General features: G+C 39.0%; 1 protein-coding gene across 1 annotated transcript in view; it reads left to right on the forward strand.

Moving 5' to 3' along the window:
• LOC121453287 (protein phosphatase methylesterase 1) overlaps positions 1 to 17817 on the forward strand; it is a 42439-nt gene that overhangs the window by 13828 nt on the left and 10794 nt on the right. The window contains exons 2-8 of the mRNA XM_041659940.1: positions 2211 to 2304; positions 2877 to 2969; positions 11054 to 11111; positions 11421 to 11472; positions 13639 to 13793; positions 15840 to 15930; positions 17363 to 17428. Coding sequence (XP_041515874.1) covers positions 2211 to 2304; positions 2877 to 2969; positions 11054 to 11111; positions 11421 to 11472; positions 13639 to 13793; positions 15840 to 15930; positions 17363 to 17428 — 609 coding nt within the window. The remainder of the gene's footprint in view (positions 1 to 2210; positions 2305 to 2876; positions 2970 to 11053; positions 11112 to 11420; positions 11473 to 13638; positions 13794 to 15839; positions 15931 to 17362; positions 17429 to 17817) is intronic.

The raw sequence follows: 17817 nt of genomic DNA on the forward strand, positions 1-17817 counted from the left end.
GTTGCAGATAGGTTTCCTGGAGCAGTAGGATTGCACATGCACTGGACCTGCATTGCAATTTTCATGGAGTGTCCCTAATGCTTATCAGATCTGAATGTCCATGAATTAGGCAGAAGCCAGATTTGCTTTGTGTCCTAGACTGACGTTTGTTTCTCTCTGCCAAGAGAATAGCAGGAAATAGAAATTGTTTATTCATTTTGTTAGGCTTAAAATACATTTTATTTTGATGTAAAATAATTTGTACACACTGACCTATCAAAGTTTTTATTGAATGAATACATTTTATTTTAAAGTATAATTTAACCCTTTTATGCTTTTGAAAACCATTGTTACTTCAGAATTCTCAATTGATTCATTGAAAAGCTCAGCAATTCATTTTAAAAATTAGTACTAAAAAGGCTTGTATGGGTTGTAATGGCATAATACATAAAATAAGAATCTAAAACTGTGTGTGCCTGCACATATGTGTGGAAGCCAGAGATCGGTGTCAAGTGTCTTCCTTAACTTCTCTCCACCTTATTCTTGGAGACAATGTTTTTTACTAAACCTGGAGCTTACTGTTGCAGTTTTTGGTTGGCTGGTGGGTCCTTATGATCCACCTATTACCACCCCACTGTTGCTGGGGTTACAGACATGTACCGCTGCTCCAGCCTTTACATGAAATCAGGTCAGCATGCTTGCCCAGCAGGCAGTTTACCCATTTAACCATGTCCCCAGACCTAAAACTTTTCTAAAAAAAAAAAAAAAAAAAAAAAACACCCCAAACTACACCTCAAATGGAAAGTGTTCTGGCCTAACTAGAAGAAAAAGATTAAAACAAGTTTATTGTTACCTATTTCATGTCTAATATTGTTTACTAAACCAACTGAGGTCTGGAGCATATAAATAATCATGTGGTAGGAATCTCCATGGGTAAGAGCAGCCTTTAGCAGTCTAGAACCACTGACTCCATAGCCTTGTAGGCTCATGTATGTAGTTGATATAACATGGAACCTTGTTTTGTGTTTGACTTTTTTTAAATAGAGGAAATTAGGAGTGAAGAATCCTAGAATAACTTTTAATTTTACAAAGTAATTTTTCTTTAATTCATGCCTGGCATTGGCACAACTGGTCGTGTTTAGACTCTGAAAATGAAGCCTCTGATAATGTGTAATAAGACCGTATAAGTGTAAATGAGAATAGAGATAAGATAGCTGAGAGAGATAGCATGGGGTGACTTGAAGCGTTGGAGAATAAAGAAACTGGACTTTAGTCCTGTCACTGTTACTTTCTAGCCATGTGACCTTGGTCACCTTACATCTCTAAATATTTTTTGAGCCCTGAAATGGGATAAGAACAACTATGTTTTGTAAGGATTAAAAAGAATCATTCCAGTAAAGAACTTGGCTTGGTGACTCATCATTGTGCACAGTAAAAGCATTGGGTGCTTTCACTACAGTGGTAGTTCTTTTACTACTTTAGTACAGGTATCACAGCTTACACTTGGAACGGTAGACTCTATTACCTGTGATATGTTTGGCAGGTCGTGTTGTGGTTGTGAAGTTAGCATAAGCATCCTTGTGTTTGTGAGAGATTAAGGAGTTAGATATTCTGCCGGGTTCCCATGGGAATGCCTACATAACCCCAAATAAAACAAACTGGCCAGGACTGAAGTTAAAACTTCAACAAAGGCCCTCTTACAATTAGAAGATAGACCTGTCCATTTGCTCAGCAACTGCCAGCTGCTTGATATGTAAGGAGCTGTTGGCCGTTGATGTCTGCTGAGAGAGGGAGAGCCAGTTTTCTTGAAGGATCTGACACCTATTGAGTTGACCCTACTCTGATGAAAGACCACACATTCAAGAGCATATGGGCAGCACCAATTGTACTCATGGGTTTAAGAAAAGGGGCGGGGGGATAGATACAAGTTGGGTGCGTTAGGGAAGTGGGAGAGAATTAGGAGGAGTGGGGAAGAGAGTGATATTCAAAGGTTTTATACAATGCCAGGTGTGGTGTGATGTGGCATTGTATAAAATCTTAATGTTTCTTAATCTGTTTGGACTTACTTAAATATTATATATGGTGCTTTCTGAATTCCGTGTGTCTTTATGAGAAAACACTCACTATTTTCAATTTTGATTTATAGTTAACTATCCATTGATCAAGGTTTTGCCTTCTTATCCATAATAACTGTTATTTGAAACAGCTCTCTCTTTTCTTCCTCTCCTTAGCCCTGGACGGAAGCGGGACTTTTCCCCTGTCCCATGGAGTCAGTACTTTGAGTCAATGGAAGATGTGGAAGTGGAAAATGAAACTGGCAAGGATATATCCTCTCAAAGAGACTGCCTCAGTATAAGGGCAAGGTGCTAAGTCAGACGTGGGTAGCTCCTAAGTGTTCTTTGTTCTGCTGTTTCCATCTGTCTCCCGCCAGTCCTTTACATAGCAGGAAATGTTACCTGTAAGCCTTTTGCAGAATCCTTTTTGAGTGCAGTTGTCTGACACATAGGAAGGGATTTAAGATTAAATTCCTGAACATAATACTCTTGAGTCCAGCAAACTGAAGTAACTGAGTTTCTAGAAACCAAGTACTGAGCCCTCTTGAAAAAAGAAGACATATTTACAGCATGCTTCAAAACAGCCTTGATACCTCAGAAACATCCACTTAAGTTTCTTTTTTTTTTTTTTATTTAACTTTATTTTATGTGCATTGGTGTTAAGTGTCAGATCCCCTGGAACTGATCTTCAGACAGTTGTGAGCTGCCATGTGGGTGCTGGGAATTGAACCCAGGTCCTCTGGAAGAGGAGTCTGTGCTCTTAACCACTGAGCCATCTCTCCAGCCCCCCACTTAAGTTTCTTTAAGTCTGCAGTTTTCACTGTTATCTTTAACTGTTCATACACTTTTCGAGTTTACAAGAGTGGTTCCGAGGGTCCAGTCCTGCTGCTTCTCCATGGAGGAGGCCATTCTGCCCTTTCCTGGGCAGTGTTCACGGTAAGTTTTTGGTATTAGAAGCTGGTGTGTTGTGTGATTGTTTTCTCTCAGGTAGACTTGACTAGTTCTTCCCATGCTCATTTATTGCTTCGGAAGAAGGTAAGGAGAGAATAATTTGCAGAGCTTTAGCATTGTGTGCTCAGGATCCCCTGTTCTTTAAGCCAGAGGTTCTTGTAATATTTTGTATATATATATATATATATGCGCACTGGGGCCAGAGGTATGGAATTTGTACCCTGTCAACAGTGGGGAGTCTTTATCTCGGTAATTTACATATTAGATGAGCAGACATTTTATTTCCCATGCCTTAGATTATGTCTTTCACTTTGTTTTCTTCAGTGCCCCCATGGTACCTTGCCCATGGAAATATTTTGATTGTTTGATAATTTCATACATGAAAGCAATGTCTCTTGGTTATATCCAACCTAAATCCCTCCTATTATTCTTTAAACCCTTCCAGTATTTCCACCTTCATGTCTTCTTATTTAATTTATTTATTTATTAAGTATATAGTATTCTGCCAGCATGTATGCCTGCAGGCCAGAAGTGGGCACCAGATCTCATTATAAATGGTTGTGAGCTACCCATGTGGTTGCTGAGAATTGAACTCAGGACCTCTGTAAGAGCAACCATTGCTCTTAACCTCTGAGCCTCCATCTTCTTACTTTAAGTAACCCATTGAGCCTAGTTAGCGTTGTTTGTGTGTGCATGGAAGTGGGACCATCTACAGGAACATACATAACCTAGTAATGGCCACATCCCGGACGAAAAATGACTCCCATCCCCTAATAGCCATCAGTCTCCAATAGCTCCTTAGCTAGGGGTGAATCCTCATGAACCCCTCTTTCATCCATGTTGGAATATTAACTGTCTTTTTAAAGTATGCTTTATTTTATTTTACTTTAAAAAAAAATGTGTGTATGCACAGTTGCATGCACGTTAAAATTTAGGAAATAGCACTTGGCTTGTAGTAGTTGGGTCTATAGTACACAATATGGGCTAATATGAATACTGCCCTTTGTAAATCTTGCACACATCTTTGACTGGAGAATAAGGCATCCAACATGCAAGGACTTCTAAGAAAGATACTAGCAACACCTTTGTATAAAATGAAGTGATCTCCTTGTGTGTTGAGCAAATATACACACTTCTCTGTTTGCCACTGAAAGAAACCAGGTACCTAGAGCCAAAGCGTCATTAATTACAACCCTAAGTGTTTCACTTTGTTCCCAAAGGCAGGAATAATTGGGATTTAGTATTAAATCCTTGGCACTAAAGGATTTGACTTTTGTTTGCTGTTTCCTTCTCTTACTGTAAGCTATACTTGTGATTTGCCTGATGGAACCAAGTTTTCTCATGTCCCTAGACCAGTGCTGCCAAGTAGATCTAATGTAAATAATTTTTCCTAGTAGATATTTTGCATAGGTTTAAAAAGCATAGGTGAAATCATTTTAAAGAATATTTTGTTTGAATCATTGTATTCAAAATGATATATCTTGATCATCTTAACAGATAATCATTATAAAAATTATTGACATGGATTAGTTCTTTTTTCTTATCACCATAAATAACAAAGTACCACATATGAGGTGATTTATAAAAGTTTGGTTCATAATTATTTTATCAGGGGGGTTCTTTTTTAATTGAAATTTTTTCTTGTTTAATATACTTTGATCATGTTTTTTACTTCTCCCAATTCTTCTCAGATCCTCCCTACTTCCCTATCAATCCAGTTTTATGTTCTTTTTCTTTCTCTTTCAAAAGCAAAAATATGGAGTAAAAACAAAACGAGAACTCACAAAAATGAAAAAAAAATCAAAACAAACAAACAAAATATCAGTAAGTCAAAAAAATGTCCTAACAAAGCAAAGTTATACAAAAATACCATTGAGTTTGGTTTATGTTGGCTAACTATTCCTGGGCATGGAGCCTGCCCCGAAGTATGGTTGATATACCCTGTGAGATTCAATTGGAGAAAAGTGATTTTTCCCTTTGCCAGAGGGTATCAATTATAGATAGCTTCTTGGATAGATGTGGGACCCCATGTTCACCTCCCCTCTCAGTGCTGGAACCCTATCTGTGCAGTCCTGTGTGTGCTGCCATGGTCTCTGTGCGTTCATATGTGCATCACCTGTTTATTTACCTCCTCGCTAGGAGGGCTTTGATGAAGATATCCCATTTAGGACTGAGTGTTCTCATCTCCTGCAAAAGCAGCTCTGTGGGTATGGCAGTACGCCATTGGGAGTCATTTTATTGCTGTGTTCCTTTAGCAGAATAGTAGTAATAGGTTTTTCACTAGGCCCCGGGGTCTATCTAGCTCCTGGACACTTTGCCAGTGTCAGATATGGGTTGCATTTCATGGGGTGGACCTTAGATCCAGTCAGAAAGTGGTTGGTTACTCCTGTAACATTTGTGCTACTATTGTACCAGTATGTCTTGTAGGCAACTCACTGTTGGAGGTCACAGGGTTTTTAACTGCGAGATACTGGTGATTATCTGTTTCCTCTGGTACTGTGCAGAGAGCACCTTCCAGTACAATGAATGCTAGTCAGTAGGAATGAAGCTTCTCTTGTCTGTGTTCAATGATAAGTGTTGTCTTCAACGATAGGGCCTTATTATCATCAGATTGTGAAGAACAATCAGCAGCCTTTGGGAGTTTCCATGAGGCAACTTTGGCCAACAACTTAACAAAATGTAACCCATTCCTGGCACTGTAGGATTTACTGGCTGGCATAAGATGTCTAGTTGGGATATTGTCTTCCCCTATTATTTGGTGACTCCATTTAGATTTTTTTCACATATGTATATATTTTAGGAAACTTCTACAGTGGTAGGTTCCCGTGTGACTTTTCAAATGGCCTTGAGTGTTAGTTGTCCCTCTTCATATTCTCTCCTTTACCCTTCTCTCCCCTTCCCTCCATATCTTATCCTCCCATTTCCCCCTTTGTCTCTCTGTAACATTATTGTCTATTTCCTCTTCCTTGGAGATCCTCTCCTCCCACCTAGTCCTTTACTAGTATTAGTAAAGTACTTAACCTCTGTGGTTATTTGGATTGTAGCATGCATATCAAAAGCTTAAAATTTAACATTCACACATAAAAAACATACAATTTGTCTTTTTGGATCTGATTACTTCACTCATGGTGACCCCTCCCCCAAAGATCTATCCATTTACCTGTGATTTTTTTTTTTTTCTTTTGAGACAGGGTTTCTCTGTGTAGCCCTGGCTGTCCTGGAACTAGCTTTGTAGACCAGTCTGGCCTCAAACTCAGAGATCTGCTTGCCTCTGCCTCCTGAGTGCTGGGATTAAAAGTGTATGCCATCACCGCCCAGCTACCTGTGAATTTCATAATTTCATTTTTCTTAGCAGTTGACTAATATTCCATTATGCAAATGTGCCACATTGTCATTATCCGTCCATCTGTTGACGAACATCTAGGCTGTTTCCAGTTTCTGGCAATTATGAATAGAGCATGAGTGAACATGGTTGAGAAGTATCTCTGTAATAAAGTGTAGAGTGCTTTGGATATATGCCAAGAGTAATATAGCTGAATCTTGAGGTAGATCGATTCCCAGCTTCCGTAAAACTGCCACACTGATTTCCATAGAGGTTATGTTTTTAATAGCAATTAAGTATTCCCTTTCCCTCATCCTCATCAGCATATGCTGACATTTGTTTTATTGATCTTGGCCAGTCTGACTGATGGAAGATGAAGTCTCAAAGTAGTTGTAATTTACACTTCTGATGGCTGAGGATGTTGTGTTCCATCTTTTGAGAACTGTCTGCTGCTTAGTCTGTACCCTGTTTTAAAATGTGTTGTTTGTTTTCTTGAAGTTCAGGTTTTTTAGTTGTAGGTGCTAATCCTATCAGATGTATAATTGGTAAAGACCTTTACCCATCCTGTGGCTGCCACTTTGTCTGAATGATGGTGTTCTCAGCTTTGTGAGGTCCCATTCATTAATTATCTTAGCGTGAGAACACTGTTGGTGTTATGTTCAAAAAGTCCTTTTCTGTGCCAGTGAGTTCAAGCCTATTTCCCACTTCCTCTTCTATCAGATTCAGGGCATCTGGCTTTATGTTGATGGCCTTGATCCATTTGGACTTGAGTTTTGTTCAAGGTGAAAAATATGGATCTATTTGCTTTCTTCTACATGCAGAAATCCAGTTTGACCTGTACCGTTTTTTGAAGATACTGTCTTTTCTCCAGTGTGTATTTTTGGCTTCAAAAAATTAAGTATTCACAGGAACTTTTGTCTGTGACTTTAGTTTGATTCCATTGATCAGTGTGTCTGCTTTTATGCCAGTGCCATGCTATTTTTATTACTGTAGGTTTATAATACAACCGGAGGATCATGAGTTTGAGAGCCTTGTTTACTTAGCAAGACCCTATCTCTTCTAAATAAATAAAACTATCATATAATTCAATCATCAGCCTCCTCCCTCAAGATCCCTTCCTTACCATTTTCTAAGGGATGTGTCCCTAAACACTATCAATAGATTAAGTTTTAGCCTAATTCTTCATTATAGATATTAAAGTTTGACTTGTGAAGCTTTGTGGGGAAGGGAACCCTTAAACCACATCTGAGCCATAGCAATATGTGTTACGTTCCTTGTTATACTATCTTATAAATCCAGTATGTAGTATACAGAGCACACCTCACCAGAGGCAAAGATCATAGCTTGTTTATGTCTGGTATATCATGCATACTTAAGGAATGTTTTGTTCTTGAGTTTGTAAGAGCACTGGTGTGTGTTGTGATGCAGTTACACAGGTATAATCAGTATGTGTCATCAATAAGTTTGGTGATAGGATTCTGGAGAACAGACATCCCTTTGTTATTCTGGATGTCTTCATATAATGTCTGTCATAGAGTTGATGTTTAGTACTCCTTTGAATATGTTGGTATCGTTTTCAAACAGTTGAGAAGAGGTTAATGTTGGTTGCTATATTCTATTTAAGAAAGCAGGAAGCTATATCTTTTTGTTCATTTAATTTTAATATTTTTTTTCACGACAAGGTCTTACTATGTAGCTCTCAGTGGCCTAAAACTCACTATTTAGATCAGGCTGATCTCATATTCACAGAAATCTGCCTGCCTCTGCCTCCCATGTGCTGGGGTTAAAGGCCTACATCACCATGTCTAGCCCCCATGTCTTTATTAAATAAGTCATTTATATATAGCTGGTAAAGAAGTTGCATGATGTGGTTAGAAAAATCCCATGCTCTAGGACACATGGCAGTGGACTCAGGGGCAGAGGAGGGGGTGAGTGCTGTGATGAGGTGTGCTGCTAGACTCTTAGGTCCTGGAACACAGACAGCCTACCTTCCACTGTCTAGGAAAATTACTTCACAGAGTTGTATCATATTCTGCCTCATGGATATATCCTGTTTGATTACTTACCATCAACCATCAGTCATGTCTCTCGTGAAGTGCTTGTGTCTATTTCTGCTATTTACTATAGTTCCTGTTCACTTTTAACTATGTTTATATTCACAGTATGCCCTAAAGCTTGAGGAATTTGACCTTTGGGGTCAAGTCAATTGCTAGAGTACTGGCTTTCACGTGACCATTTTTATTTAGATGCTAAGATTGTTTGTTTTAGACAATGGCTTTTCCTCAGCTTAGGATCTCTAAATGTGCAATTTCTTTGTTAAATTGTAGAAATATTTTGATAATTCAGTTAGTGCAAAAGTGTTCTATTGATACATAACACCAACAGTGCTTTAAAATGTCTAGTATTTTTGCTAAATATAAGGAATTTTGGGGAAGACGGTACTAATCTGACAGGCAAGAATGATACCTTTAATGAATCACACTGACTCCTAATGAAGATATTTCCCCATTGTAAGGAGGTTGCTTGTAGTAAGTAGCCAGCTTAGACCCAAAATAATCACACAGAAACTGTTTTAATGAAATCACCGATTGACCAATTAGCTCTAGCTTCTTATTGGCTAACTCTTACATATTAATTTAACCCATCTCCATTAATCTGTGTATCACCACTAGGTCTTGGCCTACCAGCAAAGTTTCAGTGCGTCTATCTCTGGCATGGCGTCTCTCTGACTCCATCCTCTTTCTCCCAGCCTTCCCTGCCTACCTAAGTTCTGCCTTGCTATATCAAAGCAATTACTTTATTCACTAATGGTAATCACAGCACACAGAGGGGACTCCCACATCACCCCCATGGGTTTGTTCTCTGTCATATTGTTTTATGTCACTTTCACATGCCTCCTAGAATGTGGGACCAGTGCACTACAGGGATCGGCCACAATAAGGAAAACAAGCAGCCACCTCTCCCTAGATATTTGCCTTGTGCTGGATACCTGGTCAGTGCCTAGGTGACTACATGGTCTTGTTTCATTTTTCTGTGATCCTTTCAGTATAGGCAGGTGACGATACTAAAATTTAGAGAAATCCAAAAGCTGTGATAGCAACAAAGTACAAGTGTACCTCTCTCTGAATCTAGACAAAAAAATTACTATGTTAGGAGGATTGTACTTTTGTGAGAATAGTTATTAATCCGCAACTTCAATATTTGTCAGTTACAAATACTGTACCATATTTTTTCAGCCTGCTTCTCAAGGCTGAAATTATCTGAGGTAATTTATAGGATATCAAAGTGATCTGATTCCCCCCCACTCACACACCTTAGAGACTAGGTCTTGCTGTTTACTCAGGTTGGCCTTGAACTCTAGGTCCTCCTGCTTCAGCCTCCAGCAGTGCTGGAATTCCCATAATGTGCTGCCACCCCTACTCTGCCCAAATCTTTCTTCCAATCTTGTCTCTAATTCTCTATACCTTAGACTACCACAGAGTTCCAAAACTTAATAATTGAGACAAGCTTGTCCCTTTGGTTCACTTAAATCAGAATTGCTAGTGGGTTTATACTGTACTTTTAGTATCCCTCAGAACTCCTTAGGTACTTTATTAGACGGGCAAGCTTGAGGACAGCTGTGGGTCTGCCGTTTACTGGATCTTTGGTCCTGGTGAGATACTTAACTCCTTGTGAAATCTTGTCACCTATAAAATGATAAGAATTGTGTCTCAAGAGTTCTGAGGAGTCAGATAATGCATTTAAAGTACTTAGAAGTGTTTGATAACCTCAGAAGATTTGGCAAATATTATCTACTGTTGATACGAGTGTTGATAGCACAATTCCCACTGCGGAAATGGTTGGGTGAGTCTGGTTCTCGCTGCTTTTTTCTTACTTCATAAATTACAAAATTGCGCTATTTGAAAGAAGACCAGAAGTCACTAGCAGACATGATCTCACACTTTATCTAAAAAGTGTGTAGGATTCTATGAATTGACCTTGTACACATTTATTTTTCTTATCTGTTTTTAACCATATGAAAATATAAGTAGCATGAGTGCAGGGGCATTGTCTGTGTTGTTCACTGCTGTAACTCTGTTACTCAATGTGGCAGCTTTAGATGTGATTTAAAAAGATTTAAATAATGGAGAAACCCTATCTCGAAAAATCAAAAAAAAAGATTTAAATAAACAAGATACTGCTTTTAATATTTTTGTCATAGTTTCCTGATGGGCACCTAATGATTATAAATCATTGACTGAATTTGACAGTTACTGACCTTAGGTCTATCTTTTACTTGTTTGTAATAACTTTAAAATGTGGAAAAATTAAGCAGATTTGACAGAATTTTGTTTCATAACTTTATAGTCAAACTATGGATTAGTTTTTGGCCTGGAAGGTTTTACTACCACCACAGAGCAATCAGTAATTCCCATAACTAGCAAACACCTCCCAGGGATAAACAGCGGGAGATTCAGCCTCTAAACTAAAAGCTGTCCAAGGTGTGGATGAACCAGTAGACTAGGAATAATGACAATTTAAGGAGGGCTTAGGGTAAAGTTTATTCTTAAGTTGGAGACAGACTACAATGTATATAGAAAAACAGGGAAGCATTGTTGTTTTATTGTACTTAAAAGGAAACCTGTGGGATAAGACAAGTTTTCTTTTAGTTCTATTGGTACCTTGAATTATGATGGTGGTTCATTTAACAAAACTGTTTGTAACTGAGCAAAACCTATACCTTCTCTCTCTGTTCTTTTCCTTCCAGGCAGCAATCATCAGTAGAGTACAGTGTAGGATTGTAGCTCTAGATCTCCGAAGTCATGGTGAGTACAGCTTCTCATGGCCACCGACCCAATGCAGTTACCCAGCCCCTTAATAAGCCCAAACGGTCGCAATGTTCGCTGACACAAATGAACCTGCTATACCCATTTGGGTCTTTGGGGAGGAATCCTAGCATGTAGGTAGACTACCATAATTATCCTCTTCAGAATAGCTAACCATAAAGATTAGTCTGGAATTTAGAACATCCTTGCTAAATCTATCCTCACAATATATAAAGTCCCCATTTCATTACTCCTGGTTTTGTGATTCCTATCACCAAAAATTTGATCTTAAAATTATTTTATTTTTAGGAGAAACTAAAGTCAAGAATTCTGAAGACCTGTCAGCAGAAACAATGGCAAAGTAAGGAAGCAAACACTGATTGGTTACCATCTATCCAGCCCCAGTTGTTATGTATTTTAGACCCGGTCTTCCTTCATACACTAACAACTTTCATAGAGAGTATCTAACTCAGTTAATGTGTGTGTGTGTGTGTGTTTAAAAAGTGTAAGTCCAAGGTGTTTTCTTCTGTCTTTATGAAGCCGCCTCTTTACATTGGCTCTGGTGGAGGTCGTGTGGTGCAGCACCAGCAGGTCTAAATTCGGTCCTTCCAAGCTTCACGAGATCAATTCCTGACAGCTCACATAGTAATGCAGCTTGACATAGAGTTTGGGGAGCACATAAGCATCGAAGACACGTGCTTCAGATATGTCCCTGGTGGCAGTGGCCTCTACAATGTTCCAAATGATGAACTTCTTAATGGCCCTGTCATTGGGCATGCAGCTCATGCAGCAAATTGCGTATGCCACGGCCCTTTTTGGCACAACCATTGTTTCTCCTTCTTTTGGTCATCTTGGAGCCAAGTCCCAAAAGAGCAATGTATATTTTAAGGTGTGGAATTTGATATCTTCCAGAATATTTTATTTTATTTTATTTATTTTATCCTTACCTACTAAAATTTTGTAAGAATTGTGAATTATTCTAGAATTTATATATTGATATTGGTTTTAAATTTTAACCTTTTTTTAAAAAATATTTACCCCCAAATAAAAGAGTCATAACCACATGGCTTGAGATTAATTAATTGAACCTCTAGTCCATGTCTATCTGTGTATAAGTATACACACACACACACATACACACACACACACACACACACATCTTTACATAGGAATGAGCCTGCAATATTTTTTCCTGTTTGTCATATTGATAGAGAAATACTACTTGATTTTACTTTTCTGAAACTCTGTATAAATTATTTTTACTTTGGTGGAAGCACAGTGACATTTGGTAGACCCAATGAGTTTAATTGACTTGGCTGTATTTACAGTTGGTAAATTTGTCTGAGTTTCTTACATGTAGAGTTGTAGTCAGGCCCTTTCAGACAAAGTGGTTGAAGAATCACATTAGATGACACAGAAAGCTCATAGGGCATGATGGGTACTTGCCTCCATTCCTGCATCACTGGGACCACAAATTTGGTGGATTCATAAAAAATAGTGGTTTATTTAGGCTCAGAGTTCTAGAGACTGGAAAGTCAAGAGCCTAATACTAGTCCTGGATGATAATATGGTGGAGTATTCCACATGGAAGACAGCTGTGCGCCAGAGAGAGCACTCTTTATACCAGGTGCTTCACTCATTGATCTGTGCAGGGTTAATCCACTCTTGAGGAAAGCCCCTTACGACCCAGTCACTTTTGTAAGTCCTAGAACAAAAGCCGGTAAGAATGAACACTTGATATCCTTTTAGTTGTGAGCGCAATACTTAACTTTTATCAATGCTTGTTCTTCTAACAGATGCACTACAAACTTGCAAATAATAATACTCCATAATTAATATATGAATTTGAGAGAGAGATTCAGTGATCCTAGCAACACTATTCAGATTGTAGTTTTTGCTCCCACTACTATCACTTTGTCTTTCCAGGGTGTCTTGTCTTTAGAAGCAATGCTGCTGTGAAGGAAGCTTTGATTTTTTTTTTCTGAGTCTTTTCTTTTGAACAGTCCTTTAACTTTTGGATAACTGTTTCACATTAACTTCTCACTCATTGCTTAAAGTATCTCTTGCAAATTGTCCTCTGACTTCCATGTGTGCCATGATGTGTGTGTGCACGCGCTCACACACGTGCACACACAGACAAATGTAAAATAAACAAACTGAGGCTGATAGTAATCTTATTATCTTAAACCTTATTGCATTATACATGGGAAAACAGAAGCTTAGAGTAAATTATTTCTCTAATTTTGGCAAACTTAGGTTGAATATATGTTTATATGAATGTACTAGATGTGTAGGATGATAAAAGGGTGATATAAAAAAAAGATCAGAAATCTGGGGTTCTTAGTCCTTATCCTGCCAATTATCTGGAGAACTGGGTGTGTGGCTCTGCATGGATACCAGGAGCCATGTAAGCAGGCTCACATGGATGTGTTTGTAGACTGCCCCACAGATCTTTTCCACTTCCCACAGCTATTAGTTACAATCTTTGATGTCCTCCTCCAGCACTCTAAGATTTCTCTCTTTGCAGAGATGTTGGCAATGTGGTTGAAGCCATGTATGGGGACCTCCCTCCTCCAGTCATGCTGATTGGGCACAGCATGGGCGGTGCCATTGCAGTGCACACAGCATCAGCCAACCTTGTGCCCAGCCTCTTGGGCCTCTGTATGATTGATGTCGTGGAAGGTGAGTTTTCTAAATACTGACCAAATCGAATTCAGGAATTTATAAGAGACATCCTGGTACATTATTCTCAGTTTTCACTCATATTGAAGTATGAACTTGTCTTTGTATCAATATAGAATTATACAACCATTTTCTCTTACCAGAAACTCTCAGTAACACCTTTTTATGATTGTATAATATTTCTAATCATATGTGTGTCTTTTAGTTTTTAACAATTTAGAAACAAACCTCTTTTTCTGACTTACTCTGAGAATCTCACTGCTACTTATACAGGTAGCTGTCCTGTTCACTGGGTGCCTCATGAGGAATGAATACCATAGTCAGGAATTACTGAGAGCCATAGAGGAAGCTGGCTTGTGTTGTTCTTCAAAATGTTCTTAAACTCTATCTTTATTTTACCCAAGCATCATTGAATTCTGCTATTACCAGGAGCAAATAATGGAGAGTTGACTCAGAATATCTAAGATAAACAATTTAAAGGACAGATTCATCTGGCCCCCAGTGTCAGAGGTTTTGGTCCATGGTTGGCTGGTCCATTGCTTTCAGAAGATGGTGAGTCAGAGCATCACACAGAGGGAGACTAGGAACAAATGGTTCTTCCAGAGCTTGCCCCCAGTTATCTGCTTCCTCTAAGTAGGCCATGCCTCCAAACAGCCTATTCAGTATGCATTCGACAGTGGATTAATCTATTGATGAAGTTAATGTCTTTATTACCCAACCACCTCTCGATGGTCATTTCAGGGAGGAGTCTTCCTGTGTAAGCAATACCATTCCGTAGTTGTGGATGTGAGAGTAATATGAGTACTGTTCTCTTGATAATACAGGCATAGACAAGGGTTTGTAGGACTCAGATGGCACAGGAAATCATCTGAAAATTAGCTGCCAGAATTCCACAAAGCTAGGAAGCTTCTGTATAGAAAAAGAAACTATCACCAGGGTGAAGAAGAGATGACCTTCAGAATGGGAAAGGATCTCTGAAAGCTAGTTCATACTGGGGATTCATATCTTGTGTGTGTGTTTATGTGTGTGTGTGTGTGTGCGCGCACATACGTGTGTGCAAACTTTAACACCAAAAAGTAATATCATCTAATCAGTGAATGGAGGAAAAAAGTTCTCAAAAGAAGAAATACAAATTGCCAATAAAGAATTTTAAAAGTGTTCCATATTCTTACCCACTAAGGAATTGCAATTTAAAGCTGTTTCAAGATTCCACTCACTCCAGTCAGGGGTGTTGTCTGTCATTAATAAAACAATTGATTACATGCTGTTAAGAATATAGAGAAAGAAGGACTCTTTTTTCTTTTCTGACTGGAATGTAAATTTGTGTAGCCACACTGGAAGTCAGTATGGAGGTTCCTTAAAAAATTGGGAATATAACTATCATGACTTAGCTCTACCTTGTGGATATATACCTGAAGGACTCCCAGTCAGCCGCCCAGAGACACTTGCACATCCATATTTTTAGCTAGTTCCATGGAATTATCCTAGATGTGCATAATAGATGAATAGATAAAGAAAATGTGGCGCATATGCACAATGAAACTTTATGCAGTCTTAAGAAAAATGAAATAATGACATTTGCAGGAAAATAGATGTAACTGGAAATCATGTTAAGCAGAATAAGCCAGATTCAGAGAAATATCACATTTTCCCTCATATGTGGAAACGAAATTTAAAATTGTGTGTGTGTGTGTGTGTGTGAGAGAGAGAGAGAGAGAGAGAGAGAGAGAGAGAGAGAGCACTAGCTATAAGGAGATCCTCATGAGAGGGGAGGAAGCTTTCTTAAGGGGTGAGAGAGGGTAACTTGGATTATATATGATAGGAAAGCAAAAGAGTGTGCTTAACTGTGGGAAGAAAGAGAAGTGAGGCATGAAAGGAATAGTCAGGGAGGGGAGCAATAGAGAACAAGGAATTATGACATATACACGATGAAACCCAGTATTTTGTACAGTAACCTAAAAAGGAAAAATAAGTACTTAGTAGAATTGCAAAGCAAGAAAACAAAAAAAGTTTATTGATGTGGCTAAAATTTTTGTTTAACATCAGGTACAGCCATGGATGCACTTAACAGCATGCAGAATTTTTTGCGTGGTCGTCCTAAAACCTTCAAATCTCTGGAGAATGCTATTGAATGGAGGTAACCCACAAGTCTAAACTGTCTCAATTCCAGATGTTATGTTTTAGCCTCCCCCCCCCTCAAGTACTGAGAGGTAGAAGGTGACTTTCCAAGCCTATCTATGATAGTATGTAAGGAAATAGCTTTGAAGCAGAGTGTTTTTCAGTGTTTCCTAATTGCCTCAGGCATCTGCAAAGTATACCTGGCTAATACAGCATCTCCTAGTATGTTAGTAATTACAGGCCATCTGCTGTCCAGCTGGTTCTGCCCTCTCTCCCTAAAGCTCCATGGTTCTAGATTCGCTTTCTGTGTCTTACAATGGTGAAGAAATAGCAGGTGTAGGTTCTGTTCTCCAGAACAATAGGGCAGGAGTTCTGCTCACTAGAATTATTTGGATTTGTGGGGGAAACAAAACAAAACAAACAAAAAACTTAAGTCATTTTTATAAAAAATTGCTGGAAGAATTGCCTATGACTTCTGTTGAAGGGTCTCATCATTGAATATAACTATTAGTCCAATTGATAATTTTATAAGTCTGTGTGAAACTTATTTCATGCTAAAGGATGAAGATTCAAAGATCAGTAGAACATTGCTGCCCTCTGCAGAAATAAGTCTTAGGATGAAAGTTCCTGCACTCACTGAGCCATTTCTTCAGCCTCAAACTTACTTTATAGCAAACCTCCTTTTTTTTTTTCATATATGTGTGTGTGTTTGAGAGAGACAGACAGAGAGAGAGAGAGAGAGAGAGAGAGAGAGAGAGAGAGAGAGAGAGAATTGCCAATAAAGAACTGTGTGTGGGTACCCACAGAGACCAGAAGAGGGATCTGATCCCCTGGAGCTAGAGTTAAACATGGTTGTCAGCTGCCTGACATGGGTGCTTTGGTCCCTTGGAGGGCAGCAAGCACTGTTTAACCTCTGAGCCATCCCTTCAGCCCAGCAAACTGATTTTTGATAAAGATCTTAACCTGTTCCTGAATGAAGAGCCTAAGCTGATGATATCTTAAAGGCCCCACCTCTACTGTTGCAGTGAGAATCCAGTTTCTAGGGAATGAGCTTTGGGCTCCCATTCCAACTAGAGCTTCTCAATGAGCCGGCTGTCCAGCTGTCCGCTGTGCTCTGCTGTGCCCTCTCTTTGTGGCTGACTTCTCCCGTTCAGACCTGGATGTAGTAGAACATGGACAGGCTTCTCAGCTTCCTCATTGGAAATAAAGCACTTCTCTGAACATGTCCTGCATATCAGTGTTATCTGTGTGCTTCTGTGCTCCTCACGCACCCTCTGAGAAGCTGCGGTTTCTTTACTTACACTTGTAATAGTTAGGTGAAGAGTGGCAGTTGTCTGTTCAGTAGCACTTGGTGACTGCAGCTTTCTGTTAGATCCCATAGAACCTAAAGTACTCTTTCCTGGTATTGTGCTGTGCTAAGTACTGAATAACCTCTCTCCTTTCTCTCCTAGTGTGAAGAGTGGCCAGATTCGAAACCTAGAGTCTGCCCGAGTCTCAATGGTCGGTCAAGTCAAACAGTAAGTCTTTTATCTCTTTGCCTGGTTAGAGGATGAAAAACAGGAGAGAATTAGGGCTCCTTTGTTCCTGCACTTATTCTGCCATACTGCTAAATGCCTTCATTATTTTAGATAAGATTACAGTGAGTTCTGTTAGTCTAGCATGGAGATGGTTTTTCTAGTTGTTTTTCTGTTTGGTTTTTAGAAATCCCAAAGCCCAGTAGTGTCTTCTTTAACTCCTAGATTAAATTAGCACATCTCCTGTTGTTAGAGTGTGCATTCCAGTGAGTACACATTTAAACTAAGTGTCCACACCAGTGTTCCTGTGTTAGTGTCTATGTGTCACTGAGCCAAACCCAGTATGAAACGCAAACCCAAGTATGAAATTCTGGCAGAGTTAGAGTAAAAGC

This window comes from Microtus oregoni, unplaced genomic scaffold (assembly GCF_018167655.1).
Source record: "Microtus oregoni isolate MIOR12 unplaced genomic scaffold, Mior012 000000F_ref0000247, whole genome shotgun sequence".
NCBI classification, from domain to species: domain Eukaryota; kingdom Metazoa; phylum Chordata; class Mammalia; order Rodentia; family Cricetidae; genus Microtus; species Microtus oregoni.